The sequence below is a fragment of the Haliotis cracherodii genome, unplaced genomic scaffold (genome assembly GCF_022045235.1).
Source record: "Haliotis cracherodii isolate W230 unplaced genomic scaffold, xgHalCrac1.p SCAF_6, whole genome shotgun sequence".
NCBI lineage: Eukaryota > Metazoa > Mollusca > Gastropoda > Lepetellida > Haliotidae > Haliotis > Haliotis cracherodii.
Genome location: NW_027266319.1, coordinates 29,701,417 through 29,727,049, shown reverse-complemented (window position 1 = coordinate 29,727,049; position 25,633 = coordinate 29,701,417). Strand labels below are relative to the sequence as shown.

The following is a 25,633-nucleotide window of genomic DNA, read 5'->3' as shown; positions in this document are numbered from 1 at the left end:
TATAATAATTTTATATTGTAAAAGATAGTCATGCAGTGTTAGAAATTGGCACTTGTCCTATAATCCTTGCCAAACTGCCCAATAGTTAAGGTATCATAAGCATGATAAGGACTAGTAAAAATTTGCCATTTTTAAGGGTTTTGCTATATGTTATCATTATTAGCAGTGGATTAAAAATGTTAACCGCTGTAAGGACTAGTGGACTAAAACTGTTAGTTTCTACCACTGCGATGGTGTGATTGATCAAATAATCTGTGAATGTTAATCAAATGTTTTTGGCATTGAAAACTATTATTGATTGCCAATATATCTAATTGATAAAGCAGGTCCATAAATTTGCTGTGTGAAGCCTGCCCCACAAATTCAAAAACAATTCGTGTTCAGCTAGCCTATCAAGCAGAGTAAAAGTTGTCGTCAATAATACGTTGCAGTATTTGAAATTGGCATTAGCCCTATAGTCCTTGCCATACTGAGCAATAGTAAGGTATCATAAGGACTATTAGCCCTTTTGAAGGGTTTATAACTATATGTTACCATTATAAGGACTAGCTGACTAAAACAGTTAGTTTCTATCGCTGCATCAGTCATCATCTTATGTATTGCATGTTTTTATTTTTTATTTTATGTTACCAACCAGGTATTTGTTCTGGAGACAAATGGCAATATTTCAGACATTTGTAGGATTTTATCAACTTTTGATAGGACATTCTTCCACATATTTCTATAAAATTTGTAAAGTATCTTAAGGACATTTTGGATGACATGTTTTACATGTTTAATTCAAGGTAAATCTAAATGTTCATGAAATGGTAAGCCTGGTCCTGGATTCTGTCTCTTACTGGTTGTAAACAGTGACTTGTTGACGACTTCATTCGTCACTTCCAAGTGAATTATGTGATTGATATTTTCACTAGGAAGCAAACTTGATCGATTAGTTATTGATTTGAGATCTCTGATTATCTATATGAATATTCGGGGCCATAACCAGCTCTAGTAATTGATGTAATTACTCCCCTGTATTTAATCATGTCGGCCCATCGGTGGCCCAATGGGGAATACTGTCTGGGATTGAGTGCTTATTGGGACATATGTGTTGTATAATTACCATATTGGTAGCTTTCGTTCAAGACAGGTAAACAAACCTGTGAAATTTCAATCTTACCAACTTTATGTCCATGATTATGGCATGTTTCTGATGAAACTTAAATCACATGTACCGTATTTGACACACATTTTAGATTCTGTTTCAACAGTTATCCCTGAAAACTGAGACATATTCTATGAAGTAGAGACAGGGGAGGGTGGGTGCTGTTAATTTATGATAGTATTCTGCTCATTACATCAGCTGTTACATTCATCATCATGATCATAGTACTAGTGTAGTACTGGTAGTGTATGTGCTATAGTAGACATGGTAGACATCAGTAAGGTAACGTTAGTAGATTTATTCAGTGTTTGGAATTTGGCAGGAGTGTGAAGAGATCCTTGTCATAACCTAAATGTTTAAAAAAATAAAGATTTAGGTTGTCTCCAGTAGAAAGCCTTAAGTTAAGGCCCTCAGTCAGGTCCCCTTAATTTTGATCATTGCAAACATATGTCAGTCATAGGTGTACAGATCACCAAGTGACTACTGGACTAGGGCCATCAATGACTCGAGGCTTATTGCTACTAATTCTGAAGAAGTAGGTACTTTATAATGCAGAGACTGATAAGGGAGTGTGTACTGACAGGTGCCTAGTGACCAGTACACATTACTAAATTTACTTGTGTCACACCGAGGTCAGGTAGAAATCCATTGCCTGTAGAAAGTCCTATCAGTGTTGAATGTGACCAAACTAGGGTTACAGCGATTAACCATGCTGCTTATCAATCTGTTTATTCAGTATAGATTTCTGTTTATTGTGGTAAAGAACGTTGTCCCACTAGAAGTTCCACAACGTATCTGTTATGCTTCCTGAAGCAAAGTTGAGTATCAAAAGACTCCACTGACATGAAAGCCATGTGTAAACTCTTTTACAGTACAGCGTGCATAATTTGCTGGCCTTGTCCTTGAATAAATGCTGCCAAAACATCCAGCAAGCCTGCAAAATCTGCAATGTTTTTGTATGACTTGACTTTTTCGATCTATTATGACTATTAGATTATCATGATTACAAACAAAGAAACTAACCTATTGAATCCACTAGTCCTTATAATGATAACACAATATCTTCTAGTCCTTTATGATACTTTAACTATTGGGCAGTTTGACAAGGACTTAGGACTAGTGTCAATTTCTAACATTGGAATATGAGTATAGATTAAGATAATCCCTCACAAAGTTATTAGACTTAAAGTCAAGTCGTTCATATAAAACGTAGACTCAAATTTCAAAAGAGTAGCTGAAAACTACTAATCCTCACAATTTTTATTCCCCCATTTGGTACATGCATTAAACCAGATGCCTTTTGCATTTGTGTTTGTTTGTTTGTTGTTTTAACACCGCACTCAGCAATATCCCAGCTATATGACGGCGGTCTATAAATATTTCAAGTCTGGACCAGACAATCCAGTGATTGACATCATAAGCATTGACGACATGCATCAACCAATTCAGCGAGCCTGACCAACCGAACCCGTCAGTCTCCTCTTACGACAAGCATAGTCGCCTTTTACTGCAAGTATGGGTTGCTGAAGACCTATTCTACATCAGATCTTTTTTGCATTGTAGGAGCTGGGGGGGATTTGTCATCTTCTCATAACTCTTGTTGTAATGAGGCTTACCCAGTAGTCTCTTTCACATACTTCCCAAATTAGCTTCAAGGCTGGTTCTTTCATGATTGACTTATTCCACACCAGGAGTCTGTTCCACAAAGCGATCTAAGTGCTTATGTGATCGTAACTGCCATACTTTAACATAGACTTTTGACTATCGTAGTGCTATGATTGCATTGTGAAACGGGGCCTTGGAGAAAAGTACAGTCAAATATTTTGTTCAGCATAATTATGCCCCTAGATCTTGATATTGACCTGGTAGAATTCATTGATGCTTTTGATTGAATTCTAGCTGATCAGATCTTGCCTTCATGGACATGGTAGCATGGGTAAAACAGACAAAATAGGATGACAATTCTTCATTCACTGTACATGTCTTGTCCTTTTTTTCAGATTGTTTATCCTAAATCAGATGAACAGAGACAGAGGTTGAGCAAAGCAGTAGAGCATATACTTTTATTCAGATCATTAGAACAAGTAAGTAATACACAACCCTATTATATGTAAACCTAAAAGTTGTCTGAGGTGTGTGTGTTTTAAACAATGTTAAAATAATGATGAATACTGATATTGTAGGTTAGCAAATTCTGTTTTTTAATTGTATGATGTTGAATAATACTGTTTATACTTTTCATGTTACATTGTTGCAGAAGGCAAGGTTTTGCCTGAGACATGTTAGATCATGTCCTTGTCAATGACAGTTTTTATTAACAGAGTCCACGATCCCATTAGAACACCTATTTTCGGTATTCGTCTGAAAAATATTTTAATCAAAACTGAAACTGCAAGGTAATACATTGTTTGCATACACCTTGGTAGAATAGATATATAATCATGAGAATCAGTTTGCACTATTAAAATTAACAAGTTCTACCTATCATTACTATATACATTTATATACATGATATATAGATTGTGAACATGACAGAATCTTGAGAACTTAGTCTTTGTTGATTTACAGTATTGATCATTTTGATAGCCTAAATTAAATCAACCAGGCATCTTGGAAACTAATTAATGTATTTTTTGTTGATATTTTTTTTATTAATTTCATGCATCAGGGTGCTGCAATCTTACTTTAGTCACTGTACCATGCTTTATTATATCATCTAGTAAATCATAGATTTCATGTAATGATGGATTAATCTTAACAGCACTTATGTTCCTTTGTACATTTTGGCACTTTTCCCTCTGTGATGTTCTATCATCCTAGCATTTTAAACAGATGTTTCTGATTTGCATACCGGTTTGAGCTGTTATCCAGCTAGGGGGCTTGGTTGGATTAGGGGTGCAGGCTGCTTTTGAGAAGATGTTTTACAAGGAACTTAACCAAAAATAGCTACAAACTCTGCTGATGCGGCATAAATCAATAATCACTCAAAAATGGACAGATTTCCATTTGCAACAACAGCTTACTGTAACATTCTGAGTGAGCATGGTGAGCAGAGATTGTTCATCATTAATGTGCAAAAAGAGAGAGAAACGACTTAGTTTCCATCATTTCTCTCTCCTTGTAATACTGGAGAATACTTGTTTTCCTCTAGAATAAGAACATTGATATTAGCTTGTCTAAAAAAAGAGAGGCTCTTGTGAAAGTAAAATCAGTGTTGTTGCATCAGTTTAAGCCAAACCAAAAGGCAGAAACATAGGACTTTTCTTTTGCCTTATTGAGACTGTAATGAGACAGTAATTGGAAATAAAAAAACAAGGAAATTAAAAAAACAAACAAGTATTGACTGTTGTATTACAACATTCATTATTTGTGTTTTGGGGGTATTTCCTTCTTTTTCCAGTTAGAACAGTTGAATGTTTCTTTGGCCTTCATCATGTTCATCTTTGTCATTGATATTCAGACCAATGTTTGTTTCAGTTAATCCAAACATAATCCTGACTACTCTGCAAACCTATTATGGTTGTCTTATCACAGTTTAACTTCGGAATTCAAATTCTGTCCATGAAGCAAGTTTTTTCATTTTTTGCAACTAAGCAATTTCACATCTTTGTCAAATACATTCTGAAACATGTAAAACACTTAATGTGTACTGCACTTTCAAAATCATTATCAAGAGCTTTGGAAGACATTTAAAAGCTAACCTTTTGGGAGAAAATCATTACCAGACTGCAGGCTCTAATATTATTGTATCTGCATTGATCTGCACTGTCAATATTGCAACATTTGGTGGAGTATCAAATTACGACCATATGATATTGAGTCACATTGATATGTTGTGTGTCAGTTTATTTGACAATGAAGCTTACTGTTTTCAATGAGAAGGAAAAGGTGGTCTGGGGTTACAATGAAGTGTGGTTTGAAATCATGAATGCACACAGACCTTTAGGGTAATCAGTTCCCAAAGTTTCTCAGATGGATCTGTTGTAACCACATATAGCCACAAATTGAAATACCATCTGAATGTAGGGCAGCTCTGGAGAATCACTTACTATCCGGTACAGAACATCTTATTGTTTGAGTGATACTTAGACAAGTACATGTTTCCACAGCTATGACTACTTAGAATATTGTTTAGCCATGTTCTTGATGATTGCAATATTTTCCATCAGATTTAGTCAGATTTTGTTTTTTGCACAACTTTCATTATATTTTTGAACATCTGGTCTGTTATTACTTGTATTTGTTGAGCTTACCTTTACTAGATACACCAAAATATATATTTCCTAGTGTGACATCATATACAAGGGAAGACTTGATCCAAGTTTCAGTTTCTAGCCCAGGAATTGATCTTGAAATTTGTGATTATATATGTTGCGCTAAATTTGTAGAGCTGCACAGAGTCACCTTACTGAAGTTAATTTGAAAGAACTTAGTGATTGGTTATTATTGTTTATATGATATATATCATGTATATATATTCGTTGTTGGCTACATGCTGATTGATTGGCCTGAACATTTTACTTACACTTGGGACAATATTGAAGAGAAAAATGTAAAGATGACTGTCAAACCAAAGAAAACTTTATAACACTTCTTTATGACATGACAAAACAGAAATGACGCAGATACAATGACTTGTGATCACAGTGAACTCAATGTTAATCATGTTAATAGTCATGAAGGAATCAATTAGAATTTTTTCCACAGTTGTGTCAGATAGTGAGATCGTGGGCGTAGAGTAATATAATTTGGTTTGCAAAATGAACTGATAAGTTTATTAAACAAAATGGGAACAAACCTATCATGGCCTTAATTGCATGGTATCGTGTATAAAACTAAAAAAACCGAACATGGTGACTGAAGTTTCAAGAAGTTTTTGAAATCATCAACCTAGTAAACTTTGTTTGCTATTTTTGTGTAGGACCCCTTTTTTCATAGAAAGTTGCATGTTTTAAGATGTTAGGGGCCAATAGGGCCATTGTGAATGCTCTTCTGGAATGACAGTTACTACATAGATATAATCACTGATAATGTAGTTTCATGATATTCAGAGTCATACACATGATCAATGAGGAAAAAGGAAGGATTTCAAGCAGACACTCAGCAGTGACTGCTGAACCAGTATTGATTCAACAATATTTTCAAGTTGTCAGCTGTTCAAACTGTGATATTTAGAACATTGTTTTGTTTAATAACAATATTGACATCAAACAGGTTCAGAACACCTGGACATCTTGTTGCATAAAGCTGTCCATTAGCTTGCCTAAAATAATAACCTACATATGTACATGATGTACATGGACCAGCTTTGTCGTTGTTGTCCCATCTTTTCACATACACTAGCTGGTACTTGTCTTCTGGCATTATTTTAAGTTAATTTTACGTAATATATATCTTTCAGGTTTCTGCATGTTTAGTGCTAATGCCTTACTTATATTTTATCATAGAGAATATAATAATCTTAAATGCTAATTATAAATAAGACTTTAGATATCCTTTTATCATCAGTGATTATCATGGTTATGTCAACTAACTGTTTTCTCAAATACAAGTTTATGACCCAGGGATAATTCTAGGTTGGATAATCATGAAATTTGAATAAATATTCTAAAACTGTTCATCATGTTCATAGTGGTGGATTGGCCTCCTGCGGTAGGTTTCTTCCATGGAACTACATAATACATATATTGGAAGAACAGTTGCCATTCTTTTCTGGTAATGGCCTATGGTTTTGGTCAGTTACGCCCTCAAGGTCCTGGCAGTGTCCAAACTTGAATTATCCCTGCCAATGAAAAGTTCCTGCCACTAGACTTGTTTTTTTGTGTATTTATCATTCATGCTCCTGCAGCAACTTTGGGGTGTTTCGTTGACATTTTTCTCCATAAATCAATGTTTTAAACTACAGAAGCTTGTAGTTCTACATAAACATGTATAACATTGTTTTCATTTTTTAGCATGGTCAGCTGTTTTAGTTTCATCACTGTTGCCAGGCTGGTTATCAATATCATACAAAAATCCATCATAATTGACCATCTGTCAGTGTTTTTAATAATCGATTTGACATCAAGATCACAGCTGCATTATATGTTGTTTTTTTAAACAGAACTTGATATTTTCAATTCTTTATTTGTACATTCTTGGATCAGCCAAGGCGAGAGGTGAATAGATGTATAATTTGTATATCATGTATTGTTGTGAACAGAGTTCACACGTGTAATATGATGGTTGTACACTGAAACAGTTCCAGTGTGCAATGTGCACCGTTTGTTATTCGTCTCTATCTATCATCATTCTCTTCTTGTGCATGTTCTTGGTACAGTAATTCAACTGATTGTTGGTCATTTTACATGTCAATGGAATGCAGAGTGTGGTGGACTTGCGTATCTGTACCACAGCTAAGTCATTGTGTTACCAATTGCAGGTGCTTTAAGCCTGCGCCAGACTTGGCCACACCACAGCCTCAATTACAGAATCTGTGGTTATTGAATAAGATATTTTGAGAGACATTTCTTATGTAGAAGTTTCTGAATACACATGAACAAAGCATGTATCCATGATGTTTAGCTCAAACTGCAAGTTTTCTGATATAATGTGTATTTATGACTAGTCCCCCTAAACATGTCAAACATGCTGGCACATCAACGACATGACCTATCACCTCAATCTACAGGACAATGAATAATAAAAAGTAACACATTCACAAATAATTAGAGCATATAGGCAAACTATTTAAGTTAAGACATATCGGGTCACCTGAACGATATTAGTAACTTTTGTTAGATTGCTAACATGGCTACAGGACATGTGCTGCCTAGTTTCTCAGGATCTAGTTTCCACACCCAATATTTATAAGCATAAACGTGATAAAGGGTCAATATATGCATGTCATACTGACTAAACCAGCAGCTGTATTAACTAACTCCTAAATGTTAACTCACTAGACATTATAATGATGGTCACACCATACAGAATGTAATGAAAATAGAATCAAACCAGCAACTCCCAATACTTAACTCAATGTATAGTTGTACTGAAGCTATGTGAAGGGGGCATCCACAATGATTTCACCAGTTACTAACAAGAAACAATGTGCTGCTTTCCGGTGGGTGCACCCTTTCTGGTAGATGCCATGCTATATTGAGCAGAACATTGTCGGATACATATGGTAATTCCAAATTTCACTGTGTCTGTATCCATGTTATCAGTTTCAATCATTGTGAAATGTATATCAAATCTCAAGGAACCCCTTAATTTCGAACATTGATGAATAGTAACCATGATAACTTAAATTTTGGATACTTTTAGTATGTTTAATATATAGAAAGTTTGTTCAACCTTATGAATAGAAATAGCTTTTAATACTGCCCATGCTAATAGTTAAGTCTTCCAACATGCAGAGCACATAATATACATTCAACAACTTACAGTGCCTGTGACGACTAACTAGAACAGATACAAGGGCACTTCTGATGAAGAATATACAGGGAATGTGTGTGTTTTGAAAACTCATATTTAAAGAAATGACCATGGTGTCCATGCCTGCTGCTGATCCACACCCTTGACGGAGAACAGAACAGATTGACTATGAGTTCTTGGATTATTGAAAGTCCTACTGCAAGCTTGTGAAGTGGTGGTGATGTTTGAATGTCCAAACTCTCTCTCAGTACATGCAATTTGTTTCAACAGTACATATAGTACAGCTAGATGTTGTCCATAATGTCCTATCAAGCTTAGATGTTTTAAAAAGTGATGTTGTACCTATGTGGTTTAATAACTATTATTTGGATGATAGATGAACATGTGGAATAATTTTGCCATGACGGCAATATGTAGCACCATCAACTTGTATGTCTGTGTATGCTCTTGTGAATGTGTTTTGGTGTTTGGATGATGGGTTAGGGTGCTGTATCAGCCTTATATGAACATAATGATGTAAATTATAATGGTTCTCAATTCCATACAATAATGCATAGCTATGAGAATGTTAGTAGTAGATCTGTGTATATGTTATCATTTGTCTACATTGGCCATACTGTGATACAGATGTATAATTCAATAAAATGTTTTATGTTATTGTTAAAAGCATCACAAAGTTTTGCCACAGATAGTCATAACCATTGTGAACATGGGGAAAAGAGTTCTATGTTGTCATGACTGACATGATTGAAGCTAGGTAAATCGTAAGCTAATATGAATCAGGAATTGTAATGTTACCATGATTATGTGAGAGCTTAGTCATCGCATGTACACAGATAACATGTATGATGCACTGCATGTTGGGGCATTCATTGTATATTTGCACTTTTATTCAGGTGAAAATGATTCTAATTAACTTGACCCAATTTTAGCAATGTTTTTGCAAGTACATACCTACATTTCATCTGGATTTTATTAAAAATTCATGTACAAATTGTATCATTCCCTTTGCATCTCACATATTATAATTCTCTAATAATTTCACTGATCTCAACAACAACTCCAATATCTATTATTCTTTTTCAGGAGCAAATGCAAGAAGTATTAGATGCCATGTTTGAAAAAAAGGTGAGCGAGTCGAGTCTGTTTCCTACTTTACGCATGCACAGAGGTGAACATTGATCTGATTGCTAGTGTTATTTGCTGAGGAAGTGACAGACAGTTTTTCTGACATAATGGTCTGTAATTTGATGAACATCCAGGGCTGGGATTTTAACCTGCTTTAAGTCCCCACGATAGCAAGTTCCCCAATACAAAATCAAACACGATTTCACACAGCTTTACTCTCGCCTACAGTTTGTTGGCTGCACAGTCTGAATATAGGCCAGCAAATGACAATAGCTTAGTAATTACAATATTTTTTATTATAATTGTATTATCAGTGTTCCTGCTGGGTTTTTAAACTGCCAGTCCCAGTGGACTTACCGCTCTAAAATATACTATTATTCCAATTATTGTCAGGCCCAAATTTGAACAAGCAAATAAACAGTATGAAAATTGCCTTCTTTTAATTCTTTCAACATCATGTACAATGCAGTGAAAGTTCATGACTGTCAAATTCAATGACGTCATCTCTGAAGTAAATTAGATGACATGTCATTCACACAAAGTTCAATCACAGTTTTCTCTCTTTTTTGAATATTTCACATTCACTCAAGTTTAGTTCTAGACAAAGTCACTACAAATATATCCTTAACCTCAGGGCACAGCAAAATTTTATTTTCTTGGACAAAAAATAGACAATGGGAAACCCTAATGATAACAGACAAGCTGACTTCATTAAAAAAATATACTTTACTGATTATCGCTGATGTTTTGGTCAGCATCAATGATTTATAAGGTACTTTATTTGCTGGTCCACAGAGACTGGCAGCAACATAACTACTGGTCCAAGCCTATTTTTACCGGTCAAGAACTGGTAATGACCGATAAATCGGAACACTGAATTATGAGATGTGTATTTTGAACAAGTTGAAGAAAAGATACCGTACTAATAAAAGTATGTGTCAAAAGTTTGCAATGATAACTTCTGAGTATCAATGCCTGATTGATGCTATGTGTAGTTTGAACAGCTTGATATTACAGGGATATTCAGTAAAGTAAAATAACATTAGTTCATTATCATGATTAAAGTAAAAGTTTCTTATGATCATGTTGATAATTGTTACAGGAATAAAATAACTTAATTCATAGCTGGCTGTTTTGATAGCAGTGGTAGAAATTAAAATGAATCATTTACTAATGTATAACAACACAAACTGAAACTCCTTTAACATGTTTAACACTGCTAAAAGTAAAAGCCTGATATGCTCTCAGGAGATCTTTTTAGCAGTAGACAGACTCTGGCTAGTGCAGGGTACTGGTACTGTCTCTGGGGATATTGTGTCTGTAAGTGACTGTTCTTTCTTATGTTACAGGTGGTCCCGAACGAACATGTAATAGATCAGCATGATGACGGTGACAATTTTTATGTTATAGACAGGTAATAGCAACAATAGAGCAAAGATGTGAATAACAGGTGTATTGCCATTGAGCAGTAAGATTAATTCTGTTGGGCATTGTTTTGTGAGTTTGTTGATATTATTAATATGTGCCATAGTTCTGACTGTCCAGGTGAACAGTTTAGGTAATAAACTGAAGGACACTTACATACGGTATGTAAGTGTCCTTCAGTCTGCATATTTTCCCATCACAGTGGAGTCAGTCGAGCATGATTGGGCCCTTTGCATAGAACATTTCATTGTACTGTAGCCTGTTATTATTCAACAGACAACCGGAGGCTCATGTTATCAGTGATTTTTTTTTTTTTCGCAGCAGGAGATTTCTGAGTCATAGCATAATCTTATTGTAGACAAACATCTGATTCTTACATCTGACAGCTTATTCATTTATTTCATTGTGGCAAGTTATCATGGTTATTACCTTTGTAAAGAAATGAAGTTTGCCCAAACGACAGACTGTTCTTGCAGTGAAATATATTCAAAAGCTGAGAAATGGAGCCTGTCTGTGTTAAAGGACGAATGGCATTGCACAGATTCAAGCAATGGCTGACACCATTGTTGGCTTTTTAATTGATGAATGGATGTTTGTTTTGCAATACACAAAATATATATTATTATCATGATAATGATAGTTTATGTTGCCACATGGTCATATATTATGGTAGTAATGTCTCTTTTAAGTCCCTATACCATAGTGTTATTTGCCTTTAGAGTACTTTATTGTAAGAGACATTTGGCACTTCACAATTTATAAGACTTTGTGTCGAAAAGTTGAAAAATGTTTTCTTTAGTAACCCAAAAGGTTTTTTACATTGTCAAGATGTAGGGTCACTTCAGGCAGTGTAAGTCTTGTAGGGGTGGCGGTGTGGGGGCACCTTTGTGATATTAGTGCAATAGTGGTTGGTACAACTATTTCAATAGTATAGAGAGTACCTTTCTATCATTTGAAATGGCATTGGGACACTTTCAGATTTTATCTACTTTTGATGGGACATTCTTGTTTAATTACCAAATTTGAAAAATATCTCTATAACATTGTGATGATGTCATACAAAATGAATTGATCTGAAACCCTGCCTTTACCTTTCATAATGTAGACCCCTGTATTATTCAATTTGGTGATAACACCTAATACGCCTCTTTGTCCCAGCCTCATCAGATGTTAGGGAGGTACTTCTGATATAACTATAAGCATGTACTGAGTGAATGAGTGTCTGAGTTGGGTTTAAGGCCGCTTTTCTGAATGAATATTCACACATATGTCACATATCTCTTCAATTAAGGTGTAGTTTGAATAAAACAGGAAAAGTTAATGATGATGCTATTTGTATCGTATTATTTGAATATTTGTTACACAGGGACTTATCTAGGCATTCAAAGAGCCTTCAGTCCCATGTCTGCATCAGATGTTGCAAAAAAATTTCCATGAAAGATATCTCAGTTCAGGTTATCATTAATGATAACTTAATATTTTATGGCTTTGTGTATGTGATCTGGTTTGACCATACTACATCGGATGCATTGTAAGAAAATCTAAATGTGAGACTATATGACACTGATGATAAACCTTATAAAATTCCTAATTTGATTTAAAAATGGTTAATTTTAGAGCCTAGATAAATCCCTGTATTATGTCTTTCAATTCTCAATTCTAAAATAGTTTAGTGTGGCATCAATGTTATTTGTTGGATGTTTAACTTTCTATTAATATATTCAATGTGATGGGGCCATGGATAATTATGATACCATATGCATGATGCATCAATAATCAACATGATTACACCACTAATATGTTGTGCAATAATGATCTTTTTTTCTTTTTTTGCAGTGGATTGTATGATATTTATGTAGAAATAGATGGTAAACCAAAAAAAGTAGGAGCTTACGATAATCAGGGAAGCTTTGGAGAGCTTGCACTCATGTACAACATGCCACGGGCAGCCACAATCATTGCCAAAACAACAGGAACACTATGGGCAATGGTAAGATCTATATGATATAAACTTCGGTAGCAAGCTTGTTCTTTCATTAAATGTCATTAATAAATTATTAATCATTACTTAGATTGAGATAGGATTTGATTCAGAGTATGAAACAAGTGGTTGTTTGTTTGTTTTTGTAACGCCACACAGCTGTATTCCAGCTGTATGACGGCGGTCTGTAAATAATCAAGTATGGACCAGACAATCCAGTGATTGACATAATGAGAATCAATCTACGCAGTTGGGATTCGATGATATGCATCAACCAAGTCAGCGAGCCTGACCACCCGATCCTGTTAGTTGCCTCTTGCAACAAGTATAGTCTCCTTTTACGGCAAGCATAGGTTACTGAAGACCTGTTCTAACCTGGATCCTTACTGGTGGAAAGTAGTGGTACTTCAGGGTACTTGTATATTGTTAATGCTCTGAATATTGACATTAGTTGTCATGTACAGTCAAGTCCCGTTAATCCGAAATGGATGGTTGCATATGATTATGTCAGATTAACGAGTATGTCGGATAAACAAAATTAAGTAGCATCAAAGTTCGTGATCGAAACTACATGATAGATAACGATTCAAACATGTTGTAATGAAAAAAAAAGGAAAAAGATATATTCATATTGTCATGTTACATTGTTAGCGGAATGTATTTTCTAATCATGCAATCTCTAAAGCTTAACACAAAACTACTGTTACGGACTGTATGACTGAAGTCTGGAAGTCAGTGGTTTGAAACTTGTGCTTCAATGCTTAAGAAAGCTGCGTTCTTAGTGGCTAATGTCGACTTCCTGTCAGTCATTTCATTGGTCGGTCAAAGTTTGTGGAAGGTCGTTCAGCTTGACCTGTAATAGGATATCCTCAGCGGTAGCGAGAACTTGTATCATTCGTTGCAAATTAGGTGTGTTGGAGTGCAAGACTGTCAGATTTATGGGTCTAAATAGCACTGATTTCATCGGTTCCCATCATTAGTGTTGGATAAAGCAGATTGTCAGATTAGTGAGTGTCGGATTAATGAGACTTGACTGTATTGATGTACCATTATTGGATATTTGTGTATGTATTTATTATGTTACTAGAATCAGGGATGTAATTTGTGCATTTTGTAGTGAAGTGCCCCTCTAGTAACAGGTCCTGGTGTGCTTGATAACATTTTTATACCTGTATTGTATACTGAACTGTTTTTCTGATGAAATATTTACCCTCTATTACAGGATCGGGTAACGTTCCGAAGGATAGTATTGAAAAATGCATACAACAAGAGGAAAATGTATGAATCTCTTTTAGAGAGTGTACCACTGCTCAAAAAACTAGAGGTAGGTGGGACCTTTTATCCTCCTCATCAATACAATTGGACTCAAAATGATATTTTGGTATTCGTAGAAATATGAGGCTAGTGAACCCAAAGAATTCATGAAATTTTACCTTCAATGAGAACACAAAGTCATTGTTTTTCTGATGCACCAATGGCTCAGTGGTTTAAATTGTGTCCCTTAGTCATGCAAGGATTTATTTGTTCCAATCAAAAATTGCCTTTATTATGAATCTTTGATTTGTTTGTTGGCACAATACCCATGCATAGCTATGATCTGAAGTTCTGTTCAAAAAGGCATTACGTCCAACTCACTCGCCCACTCATGGTATATCCTGTGTTAGGGTACATGTATTTTTGAGTTGATAAATAACTTGCTCTGTTGTTGTTCCTACATATTTGGTGAACATTAAAGTAGAAGTTCTTTATAATGTTCATGACAGACTTTGAATTCTAACCAGGATATCTGCATGAGCAGACATTGATATTAGAGAAAATTTCATCAGCTGGATAAGTTTATTGAACAAATTCAATTTGTACCCATGCTCCATTTTCAACCTTTCACTTTCTAATTGTGCTGTTTATTGTTATGTTCAATCCTAAAATGTTTTGTCAAGAAGACTATATATGCATACCGTACCATACATAGTCTTCTTGACAAAACATTCAGTCATTTTACACATTGACTGTTTACATGGACACATTACAGTTCATTATGTTACAGTCAATGTGTAAAATGACTGAACGTTTCACATAGGCAATTTATAAAACGCCTACATATTTCAGTAATTTTACAATTATTCTTAGATTTATGTTATTATGATTCTGATGCTGAATTTCATCACAATAGACTTCTTATGCTAGTATTAGAAGCCACAGAATAAACGAAATAAACACTGACTTTCGTTTTCCATTAATTCTATCACTGGGTGATCAACATGATCAACATCAAAATATTTGAATTTTTTTGTCAAAATGGAAAAATAATTGTAAAATTACTGAAATATGATGTAGGCATTTTGTAAATTGCCAAAGTGAAAATTTCATTCATTTTACACATTGACTAAATTTTTACATTGACTGTAACATATACTTGTACCGTATTCGACATAATAAGCGCCCCGCTCTAATAAGCGCCCACGGCGACATTTGCTAATATTTTGGCTACTGAACAATCCCAATCAGCACCCCTTCCGATTGATCAATGTACACAAGACTTATTTATTCGTGAATAATACGCACACGTGTGTTATATCACCCTTAATTATGGGCAATTAAATTCTTGAAAAAATATATCTGTTGAATGTAAACATTTCAGACTGTTAGCATAAACCACGAAATTTACAATCTTTCAACTCAAAATAATATTCTAATAAGCACCCCCTAGTTCTAATTTTGAGAGAGCCCTGGGCGCTTATGACGTTGAATACGGTACTTCAGAAGTTAACATGCTACTTGGGTTGGATGTGGACAGGTTTCATATTATGAAAGTGTATTTTTTCAGTGTGATATTTTGTCGCGAGTCAAATTACTTTTTGATGCCAGATTGAACATTATCAGTAGCCTTTTGTCTCATATTTGCACAACCATTCTGAAAGCATTCAAAGAATATATCATGTATATATCAAAGTACACAGGGAAGTAAATGAGAGCTAACAGAAATTATAACTGGTCTGCAATCACAATTTATGTTTGATTACTGTTGTTCCAACTGCTCAACTAGGAAACACACTGTTTGACACTTATAGGAGTTTGTCAGTAGTCCTTATGACCAACAGAAATAAATATCTACTGGTTTCAACCAATAAATGAAAACAATATTTACATTCTGTGAAAGGATCAGTGGATTTCAATGATAATTAACATATTCGACGTAATAAGCGCCCCGCTCTAATAAGCGCCCACGGTGACATTTGCTAAGATATTAGCTAGTGAACAATCCCAATTAGCACCCCTTCTGATTAATCAATGTGCACAAGACTTATTTATTCGCGTATAATACGCACTCATGTGTTATATATATGCATCCTTAATTATGGGCAATTAAATTATGGAAAAATATATCTGTCGTACATAAATATTTCAGCATAAATAAAGACATTTATCTTTCAAATCTTTTTTTTTTTCACCAAAATAATATTCTAATAAGAGCCCCCTATTTCTAATTTTGAGAGCGCCCTGGGCGCTTATTACGTCGAATACGGTAATGTAAAAAAAATTGATATACAACGTACCAGAGTTGTTTAGGTTGCTGATTGTCAGTTTGCACAAGATTTCCATTTTGAGAAGTATCATCCCAGTCATTCATTCGACTGATTCCTTAGAAGATGTTTTAGATTGGGATTAACGGACCAGTGGTTATGTCAAATACTGAAAAGTATTCGTTTTACAAATGTATTTCTTTTATCAAGTTCTCGTGGGATCATTGCCGAATAAAGGGGTTGATTGATCACCTTGTATTCCCGGCCAGAGGCAACAGGAATACTTCTTGATAAATAAGTCAGAATATACATTTATTTGCAGTCCTACGAGAGGATGAATGTTGCTGATGCTCTTCATTCCAAAACCTTCGAAGACGGAAGCCTAATCATCAAACAGGTAGGTGTTCAAATTATTGAGCTTGCTACAGACAATGGGGTACAACCTGGTGCTGAAGAAATGTACTGGTATCATGACTGAATATATCATTATTCACTTCTAGATATGATTTTAATATCATCATATCCTGATGTCAATTTGCTTAGGGCCAGGTTTTGCAATACATCTACTAAAAAGTTGCAGTAGTGAGATGTATATATAACATTGACATTCTTCTGGTTGTCGAGGATACAGATTATTTTGCAATTGCAGACTACCTCCGACTTATCCATTTAATGCCTTCAGAGAGCTTAGGACATGGAGAATTCCTGGCACTTTGACAGACTGACTGTTAATCATTCAACATGTTCAAGAAGTACTACTTTATGGTTACTATGGTTACTTACTGTATATGATCATTGCTCTTGGTTTGCTTGTAGAAATGTCTACATTGCCCTGAAATACCAGTGAAATGTTATCACAAAGTCATTATCTACAATTGAAAGTGAAGTTTCTAAATTGTAACATCCACAGTAATGAGTTTTCTTCCAGATGTCATGTTTTTATGCAGAGTTAATTCATATTCAAAGTGAATAAGAAAAAGATATAATTTGAATATCTAAAAATGTCCCTATTCTGTCAATGCCACAGTATTTGGGAAGCTGTTGCATTGCACAACATTACATTGCATATTGATCAAGTTGACAACTCTGTGTGTTGTGTGGGCTCCTTCATCTTGATTAGAGAGTAGGGGCCCAGTAAGAACATACAGATTGATTTCCCGACCTGCGTCATGTCACATGCAGCCATTGGATGTGAGGCAATGTCTCTGCTGTCTAAACCCTGCTTTCAAATACTTGCCACTTCTTATGAGGCTGTGCTGTTGTTCGATTGCAGATTTATTGATCAAAGCAGTCATAACGTGACATTTTGGTGGTGTGAATAGTGAGGACATTAGCAGGGAGCTGTGTGCTTGCTGACTTAGTTTGCTTGATACCGTGTTAATATAACTTATGAATTTTTATGATATTGAGTGTTTTTTGAGTATTGCCTGAGCTCTTACTTCTAAATATTCAGTTTGGTTGAGATGGCATTTAGGAGATAATTTGTTAGTTAATCTGTTGGGCAGGAATGAAATTATTTTTCATTTGTTGTGTAAAAAATGATTTCCTATGGTTGAACAGCATATTTACAGTGAATGATTTAGTATTCAATAAGAGGAATCAATACTGATTTTATTCATGCATTCAAATAATCACGATACATCTGTCAAATACTGCCAGTATTACTTCACTGTGATATTAGTATAAGAGAAAATTTTGTTATGTTCAGACAAAAAACGGTAATTACTTCATGTGGAAATGGGAGTGAGATATGGTAATTTTTCAGGAACTTGAACCTTTTCCATAAATTTAGCACATGTTTTTCTGGTGCATTATTATGCAATGTTGTGAGCACCATAAAATCAAAGCTATCAAATGAAAATTGGTCTATAGATCCCCTGAATCTTGAATATTTTAACTTTTTAAGTTTGATTACTGTTATCAAACCAAACTGATTTTTGTTTCAGGGAGATGATGCAGACTGCATGTACTTCATCGAGGAGGGGGAAGTCCGAATAGCAGCACTGAACAAGGTGAACTTCCTGTCCCTTTCACCACCTCTCCTTTTCATTAGCTTTGTCCTATTCAGCAGATTCTGTAGCCAGATCTCACTCCGAAATAGTTCATACCAGCTTCAGTTCCTTCATTTATCAGATGTTTTAGAAAACAGACTTTGGTTTTGCTGCGCATTTGCACACAATTCTTTTAGTTTTTTTCTGATAGTTACAGAAATTTGTAGTTATTATTGTGGTTATTTCTAGTGGTGTTGAAAAGTTCACTAATCCTGTCAACTTTTCTTTGTATTGTTTTGCCACCACTGTTCAAACCAGTACATCATGCATACATTGTACCAATTAGATTAGTTATATACTCCCCATTGTAGACATGTTGTAGTTGGAATATAAAACTAGGATGTTGTGTACTCACTTGGGTATCCGTGTCTATGGGTTTACATAGATCCATATGATGCAAATGTACAAACTGGATTTTTTTGTAATATGGTAAGGCATTTGGTAGAAACATTCAAAACAATATTGTTGGCTCTCAGTTTAGTTTGTCTTCTTAATGATCGTTTGAAACGACATAAGGAATTTCAGAAAATTTGCATCTTGTGTGTGTGGTTCAGATGATTAGTTGCATGACAAATTAGTGATGCTCATGTGATTGACACTCAATAAGACAATGACAAACTCGAAACATCATAGATAATAAGTGCCCATGATCAATGATTGAAAAATATGTTAAAATGTACAGGGTGATTTGAAATAGTTAGTTAGCTCACCTGGCCCCAAAACATGTTACGTATGAACTGTAATCCCTGATCTAACATGTTTTAAGGTTTCATGTTGTTCAAGTTCAAGGAAGCCATTTTTGATTTTCTAAATAACTTTACTTTTTAAAAGGCCTAAATATCCAACTTCTCAAAAGACACTTATGATGGGAAGATGAACAAATGTAGTTCAGTGATAATTTGTTCAAGAAACCTTGGGAAAACAAATCCAGGTCTCTCTTGTAAAAATTGAGACTGCCACTACATTTGTGTGACAACTGTCACACATGTTGAGATCACAAAGGGAAGAGGCGGTGTACAACAAATGACGCCTGAACACAAAGAAAGGTCAAGGTCAAAGAATGTCAGTAACGGTTATGACCAGCATTAGCATTAATGATTGTCTGGCATCGTCTTCCCATAGAGTCTAAGACTGAATCAGATTCCGGATTACAGGTCTTGGAATGTTCTGATATCAAACAAAGCCAAAAATAAAGCTGGTAAGGTCTGCAGCTGGGGATGGCGTCGTTGCACACATTGATCCAGTTCATTCCATATGTGTTCAATTGGGTTGAGATCTGTTGATCTTGATGGCCGATGAAGAACCTGGATGTTGTTCTGTGCCAGGAAACCTGTGGTTAATCTTGCTGTATGGGGTCTAGCATTGTTATTTTGGTAAATGACGTTTTGACAGTTCATGAATGGAGTGACGTAAGGCATGAAGATTTCATTACAGTAATGTCATGCTGTGAGATTGCCTTGAACCTGGATGAGATCCGTTCTCCTACTGTACAAGAAGCCCGCCCTTACCATAACACTCCCACTACCAAATCTGTCCACTTCATGCTCGCTGTTTGGAGTATACCATTCATGACAGCGTCTGTAAACACATGATCTTCCGTCAGGACGTCTGAGCAGAAACTGTGATTCATCACTGAAAACGACAGTTCTCCATGGCCAGTTGAGTTGGTTTAAACACCACTGTCTGCTTAGTTGGTGATGACGTTCTGTAAGGATGGGTCCTGGCGCTGGTTTCCTTGAACATATACCAGCATCACGCAGACGGTTCCTGATGGTTTTATCAGAGATTCTCTGGAGTCAAGGTGCTGCAGGTGTGGTAGAAGTTTCTGTAACAAACCTGTTCCGTAAATATTTGTCCTGTGCGGGTGTGGTGACATGTGGTCTTCCAGAACAAGGCCGATCATGTGTTGCTGCATGTTGTAGAAATCGCTGTTGTGCTCTGGGACTCATTTAAGTGCCAAACAGCCGCCAATTGTGACACGCCACGATTGTGAAATGCCCAATTGCATTATTTTGCTGTGTCTCCGTATGTCTAGCCATAAATTCACATTAGAATTCACGTCTTTAAACTGTTACTAAAGCAGGCAGACCCCAGAGCTTTAATATTGGTAATGGTGAACATGGTGCACTTGTAAAAACATACGAATGAAATTCTTTACCCATTGTCCCTCACGCCTTTATTGATTAAAACAGATGTGCTTGCCTTTTGGCGATTGGTAAACGGTAGCAATGGATTCAAACTCGGAAATGAGAAATGATTCATGTTAACCTTAAGCAAGGACAAATCAGATGAGAAAATATGGGCTATGTTTGTTTTTTTTAGTAGTATATATATATATATATATATATATATATATATATATATATATATATATATATATACATGTACACACACACACACACAACAGTATGGCCTTGTCTAAGTACATGTGTTATGACCATCTATTTTATCTTTTGAAGACTTACTGCTCTAATTCATGTAAACAGTATTGCTTTTTATGTTGAGGATGCCAGTGCCTTTGTGCTTGCTCAGTTGTATTTCCAAGTTATTCTATTATCAAAGATATAGAGGTCAGCAGACACATTATCAGTAAAATTTTGAATGTCTAATTCGGAGTAATTCCTTTGAAAGGGAATAGAGCTGAATAAAACTTTAAATAGCTGATTGTAGATATTAAGGGTGTGTGGTAATACTGGTATATTGGTAAATTGAGGTTCATTCTTTCTACGATACATATCACAATGTCATTTTTTAATGCATTGTATATTGGGCAGTAATAGAAACTAACAGTTTTGGCCCACTAGGACTTATAATGATAACATGTAGGAAAACCCTTAAAATGGGCAAATTTCTACTGGTCCTTTTGATACCTTAACTATTAGGAAGTTTGGCAAGGACTACAGGACTAGTGCCAATTTCTAACGCTGTTGGGTGATTTCAAATAGCAATATTTTTCATGTGTTTATGTTATGCACTTGATTCCAAACTTCGCAAAGATAGAGGTTTATTCTCGGTTACCTCCCTTATGTGCAATGTGCATTCGGACACATACGTCATCAACATCCGGGGCACCAAGATGGTGGTGTGGTCAGTTGATTAAATGTGAAAGGCAAAGCCGAAGTGTGGATGCACTACGGTCTAAAACAAATGGATGGCAAAATTGTTGAACCAAATATTGCAGTAAATCAGGAGTGTGCTAATTTAATGTTTAAAATTATACAATATATTGTGATATGTATCGCAATACGACCTTGTGCATTGCAAAATATTGTGATATACTGTAAACCTCTGACACTCATCCCTAGTAGATGTGAATTATATATATAGATGTGATGTAAACCGATGAATCTCCCAAATAACCATGTTTCCCTTTAGCTTGTAGATACTTTTGTAGAATATGTAATCATAATGTTTTGATACAGTACAGACATGCTGTCAACTTTTGATTGTTTTAATCTGATATGTTCATTGAGACCAGTCTGAAGCCTGAATCTGGTAAAATTCTGTTTGGTCTAGTAAACCCAGGTAATAATAGTCCATGTGGTTGCACATGGTCCTGTGTACAGCACACATCTCACAATAAGGTGAAGTTTAGCAACGTCGGTTTCGCTGTTTAGCAGCTTGACTCCTTAAAGTTTCTAGGGCTTAGTCCTGCCAAACACTGAAGCACATGTAGCTGTAAGCACATGTAGTGTCTCCTCAGGCAAGTCACTCTGTTCAAAATATGCATCTGTTGTATCTGGATGGGTACCTGGTAGGAAAAGATGGTAATGTGACTGGTTAACCTTCTAGCGCATCACAGGCTGCTTGGGTTGTATACTCCCCAGAGAGCTGAGAATGAAAATTGAGTGCACATTGATCCAGTGACTGGAGTCATAATAAGATCCATCATGTTCTAAGAGTTATTAATTGGAAAGTGTGTTATACAAATTCTTAAAAATATTCAGCTTATAATGATACCTGGATACTAAGCGCATTATTTAGTCTAGTAGACTCAAAAGTTTTTGGCACAGACTGAAATGGCGTGCAAACCATATTAAATGATGTTTCATACTGAGTTCTTTCCCAGTAATTACATAACATACATGCATCTATGAATGTTGACTTACATTGTTTAACATGTTTACTAAAAGACTAAACTCATTTTGTTCATGTAGGATGATAGCATTGAGATCGCCACACCCCTTGAGGTACAATCCACATTAACATCAGTCGATCTCTGTGTTGTTATTAAACCCCCGTTTGAGTCTTATCACCGTAGCTCTTCAGCTGTGTCTTTTAGCATCTTACCATTAAACCTTAGTCTTATCACCGTAGCTCTTCAGCTGTGTCTTTTAGCATCTTACCATTAAACCTTAGTCTTTCTTAATATCTCAACATAGTTAAGATCAGTAAAATATTTATCTCTTTTTCTATGAGTTGGTAATATAGTTGTATACTTTAGTTGAATTTAATTGAAATTTAATACTCCCTCTATGTTTACTAAGATTACACTGATTAGGATGTGCCTGTCTCTCCATGCTGGAAGGATGTTTCTGTAGTTTAAATATTTTCATTTCCTTCACACATCACAACCACTATTTCGATTGAGTTGTTATTTCTGTTATTGGTTTTGGAATGAGCAGGAATGTTAGTGTGGTAAAGAATGCACCCAACTTGTGTGATTTGTGTCTTTCTAACTAAGTTTTGCTTTATGCACATTTTCATGCTGTTTTTCACAATAATTTCATTCTCTGTACATATTATGCTTTTATGTAGTTATTGATGACCTGCATTCCTAAATAACTATTTGTAGTACTGGCTGCAATGGTTTGCTTCTGCCTATACACTGTATAGTATACAGTATTAATAAAGTAGTTACTTTCTGGTTTTATGAACTATTCATAAGATTACCTTTGAATTGTCAGTAAGGATAAAATTTAATCATTTATTCAAATTTGAAAACATGTTTAATGAATGACTACTCTTCATTATTTCGTTTACATAGAAACGTAACTTCATATTTTATGTGTTAATTGTATGATCAGTGTTATGTGTTCAATTTCCAAAGGTGTGAAGCTTTCAGCAGGAAGTTTCTTTGTCATGCCATCATTTTATAAGTATCTGTTTATAGAGTGACGAAAATGGAAAAGAAATTGAGCTAACCCGATGCAGAAAAGGAGACTACTTTGGAGGTAAATACTAAAGCAATTATTACTCTTTAGTTGAGTGTGGTGTTTGTCTGTTGGTTCAATCATTAAATTTTGCTTTTTTTAATCACCATTGGAACTTCCAAGTACAAGTCTTTGTGGAGGTGAAATTTTGTATGAATGGCCCCAGCTATAGTGTCTTTAAACAGTGGTCAGAGAATTTAGATCAGATTTTAAATTTGGTCGCCATGGCAGCCCTGTTGAAAATATCATTTTTGGCCATTACTCAGCCATTTGTATCATTGTTAAATTTGATAGGCAGCAAGTATGTGGTATTCAGAATAAGATATAACCTATTTTTTAGGCATATTTTGATAATTAATCCAACTACCCACTTTGGCATTTGTGTACCGTCGTTATTCTGGTGTCACTACATTTCCAACATTTCTGAAACTACAAGACTTGTGGAGATGAAACCATGTATGAATGATCCCAGCTATGGTGTCTCAGGTAACTGCACACAGCATTCCTATATGATGGCCACCACATTGGACATATTGAAAGTGATATTTTTGACCATAACACAGCCATTTTAATATGTATCATTGTGAAATTTTATCATTGTTTGGTCAATTATTATTAAACTATTTCTTCACAAGTCAGTGAGTTATTTTTACCTGGGTCCACAAACACAAGTTCTGATCCCAGCCACAAATAAATGCATTGAACTTATGAATGTTCGTAGTTATGGGCTGGTCACAATATATGCTAAGCAATATGGCTGTTGCAAAAACTTTCATTTTAATATTGAAAGTGAGGTTATGACAGTGACAGAATATGGTACATGCAAAGGTGTTCGATTATGTCATCAGTGACAATATGACGGTTTTGACCTGTGTCACTTCCAGGTTTGCCTCCAAATTAAGCTGACAAACAATGACAATAACTGACATACAGTTCAAGTAGTGTTAACCCCTGTCTCAACTACTTCTACGTATACACGACCACCTCTGGGGCCTAGTGGATAGAGCGTCTGTCCTGGAGAGTTGAAAGTCGGTGGTTCGTTCCTCAGCTGCATCATAGATGAAGAATGTAAAAAGATGGTACTTCTTGTTACCCTACCTGGCACTTGTCATTAAGAGGATAAAACAAGGACCGGACAGTGGTCAGTGCAATGTCACTGTCAGTATACTGAGTGGGGTGTCCATGTTAAACTGCAGCGTGGTATCTCAGTTTGCTAGCGCTTTGAAATTAGTCCTGATTCGTACAAGCGCCCTCTCCACACACACACACATTCACACAAAAAAACGTGCATGCGCATAGTAATATAAGTGCAATAATCTTGAACTCGATGTTAAACCATATTTTACCTTTCACCTTTCTACTTATACACATTGAGGTGAAATAAGAAACAGGACTGTCAAAGGAATTTTGTTTGAAAGAACAAGTAGACACAGTGTTTGAAAGACATAGTTTGCATTTAAGCATGCGTCAAGTCAAGGGGTCAAGTTAAGTTAGTCAACAGACCTGTACATGTTGTTTCATACTTGTTTTGAACCCCTTGTTAAGAGATACATCTACAACATGATAATGTATACTGTTTTGTAAATGTATTCTGTATCCTAACACTATATGTTTCAGAGCTTGCCCTCGTCACACACAAGCCACGAGCAGCATCAGCGTACTCTGTTGGTAAAACCAAGTGTGCAGGTTAGTCTTTGGTACAGTCATCCTGATGTACTGTAGAATAAATTGTTATCAGGAAATTATGTTCAGAGCACTGCTGGAAGAACGTTCTTGAAGTTGTGATGCAAATATTACTGGTAACCTGTCAT

General features: G+C 35.5%; 1 protein-coding gene across 2 annotated transcripts in view; it reads left to right on the top strand.

Annotated features, from left to right (window-relative positions):
• Window positions 1-25,633, top strand: part of LOC139444846 (cAMP-dependent protein kinase type II regulatory subunit-like) — a 36,177-nt gene that overhangs the window by 6,787 nt on the left and 3,757 nt on the right. The window contains exons 4-13 of one of the 2 annotated variants that reach the window (XM_071225832.1): window positions 3,148-3,231; window positions 9,650-9,691; window positions 11,041-11,105; window positions 12,953-13,106; window positions 14,320-14,421; window positions 16,941-17,015; window positions 18,565-18,630; window positions 22,827-22,859; window positions 23,783-23,843; window positions 25,440-25,508. In XM_071225832.1, coding sequence (XP_071081933.1) covers window positions 3,148-3,231; window positions 9,650-9,691; window positions 11,041-11,105; window positions 12,953-13,106; window positions 14,320-14,421; window positions 16,941-17,015; window positions 18,565-18,630; window positions 22,827-22,859; window positions 23,783-23,843; window positions 25,440-25,508 — 751 coding nt within the window. The remainder of the gene's footprint in view (window positions 1-3,147; window positions 3,232-9,649; window positions 9,692-11,040; window positions 11,106-12,952; window positions 13,107-14,319; window positions 14,422-16,940; window positions 17,016-18,564; window positions 18,631-22,826; window positions 22,860-23,782; window positions 23,844-25,439; window positions 25,509-25,633) is intronic. The other variant, XM_071225833.1, reaches the window with a different exon arrangement.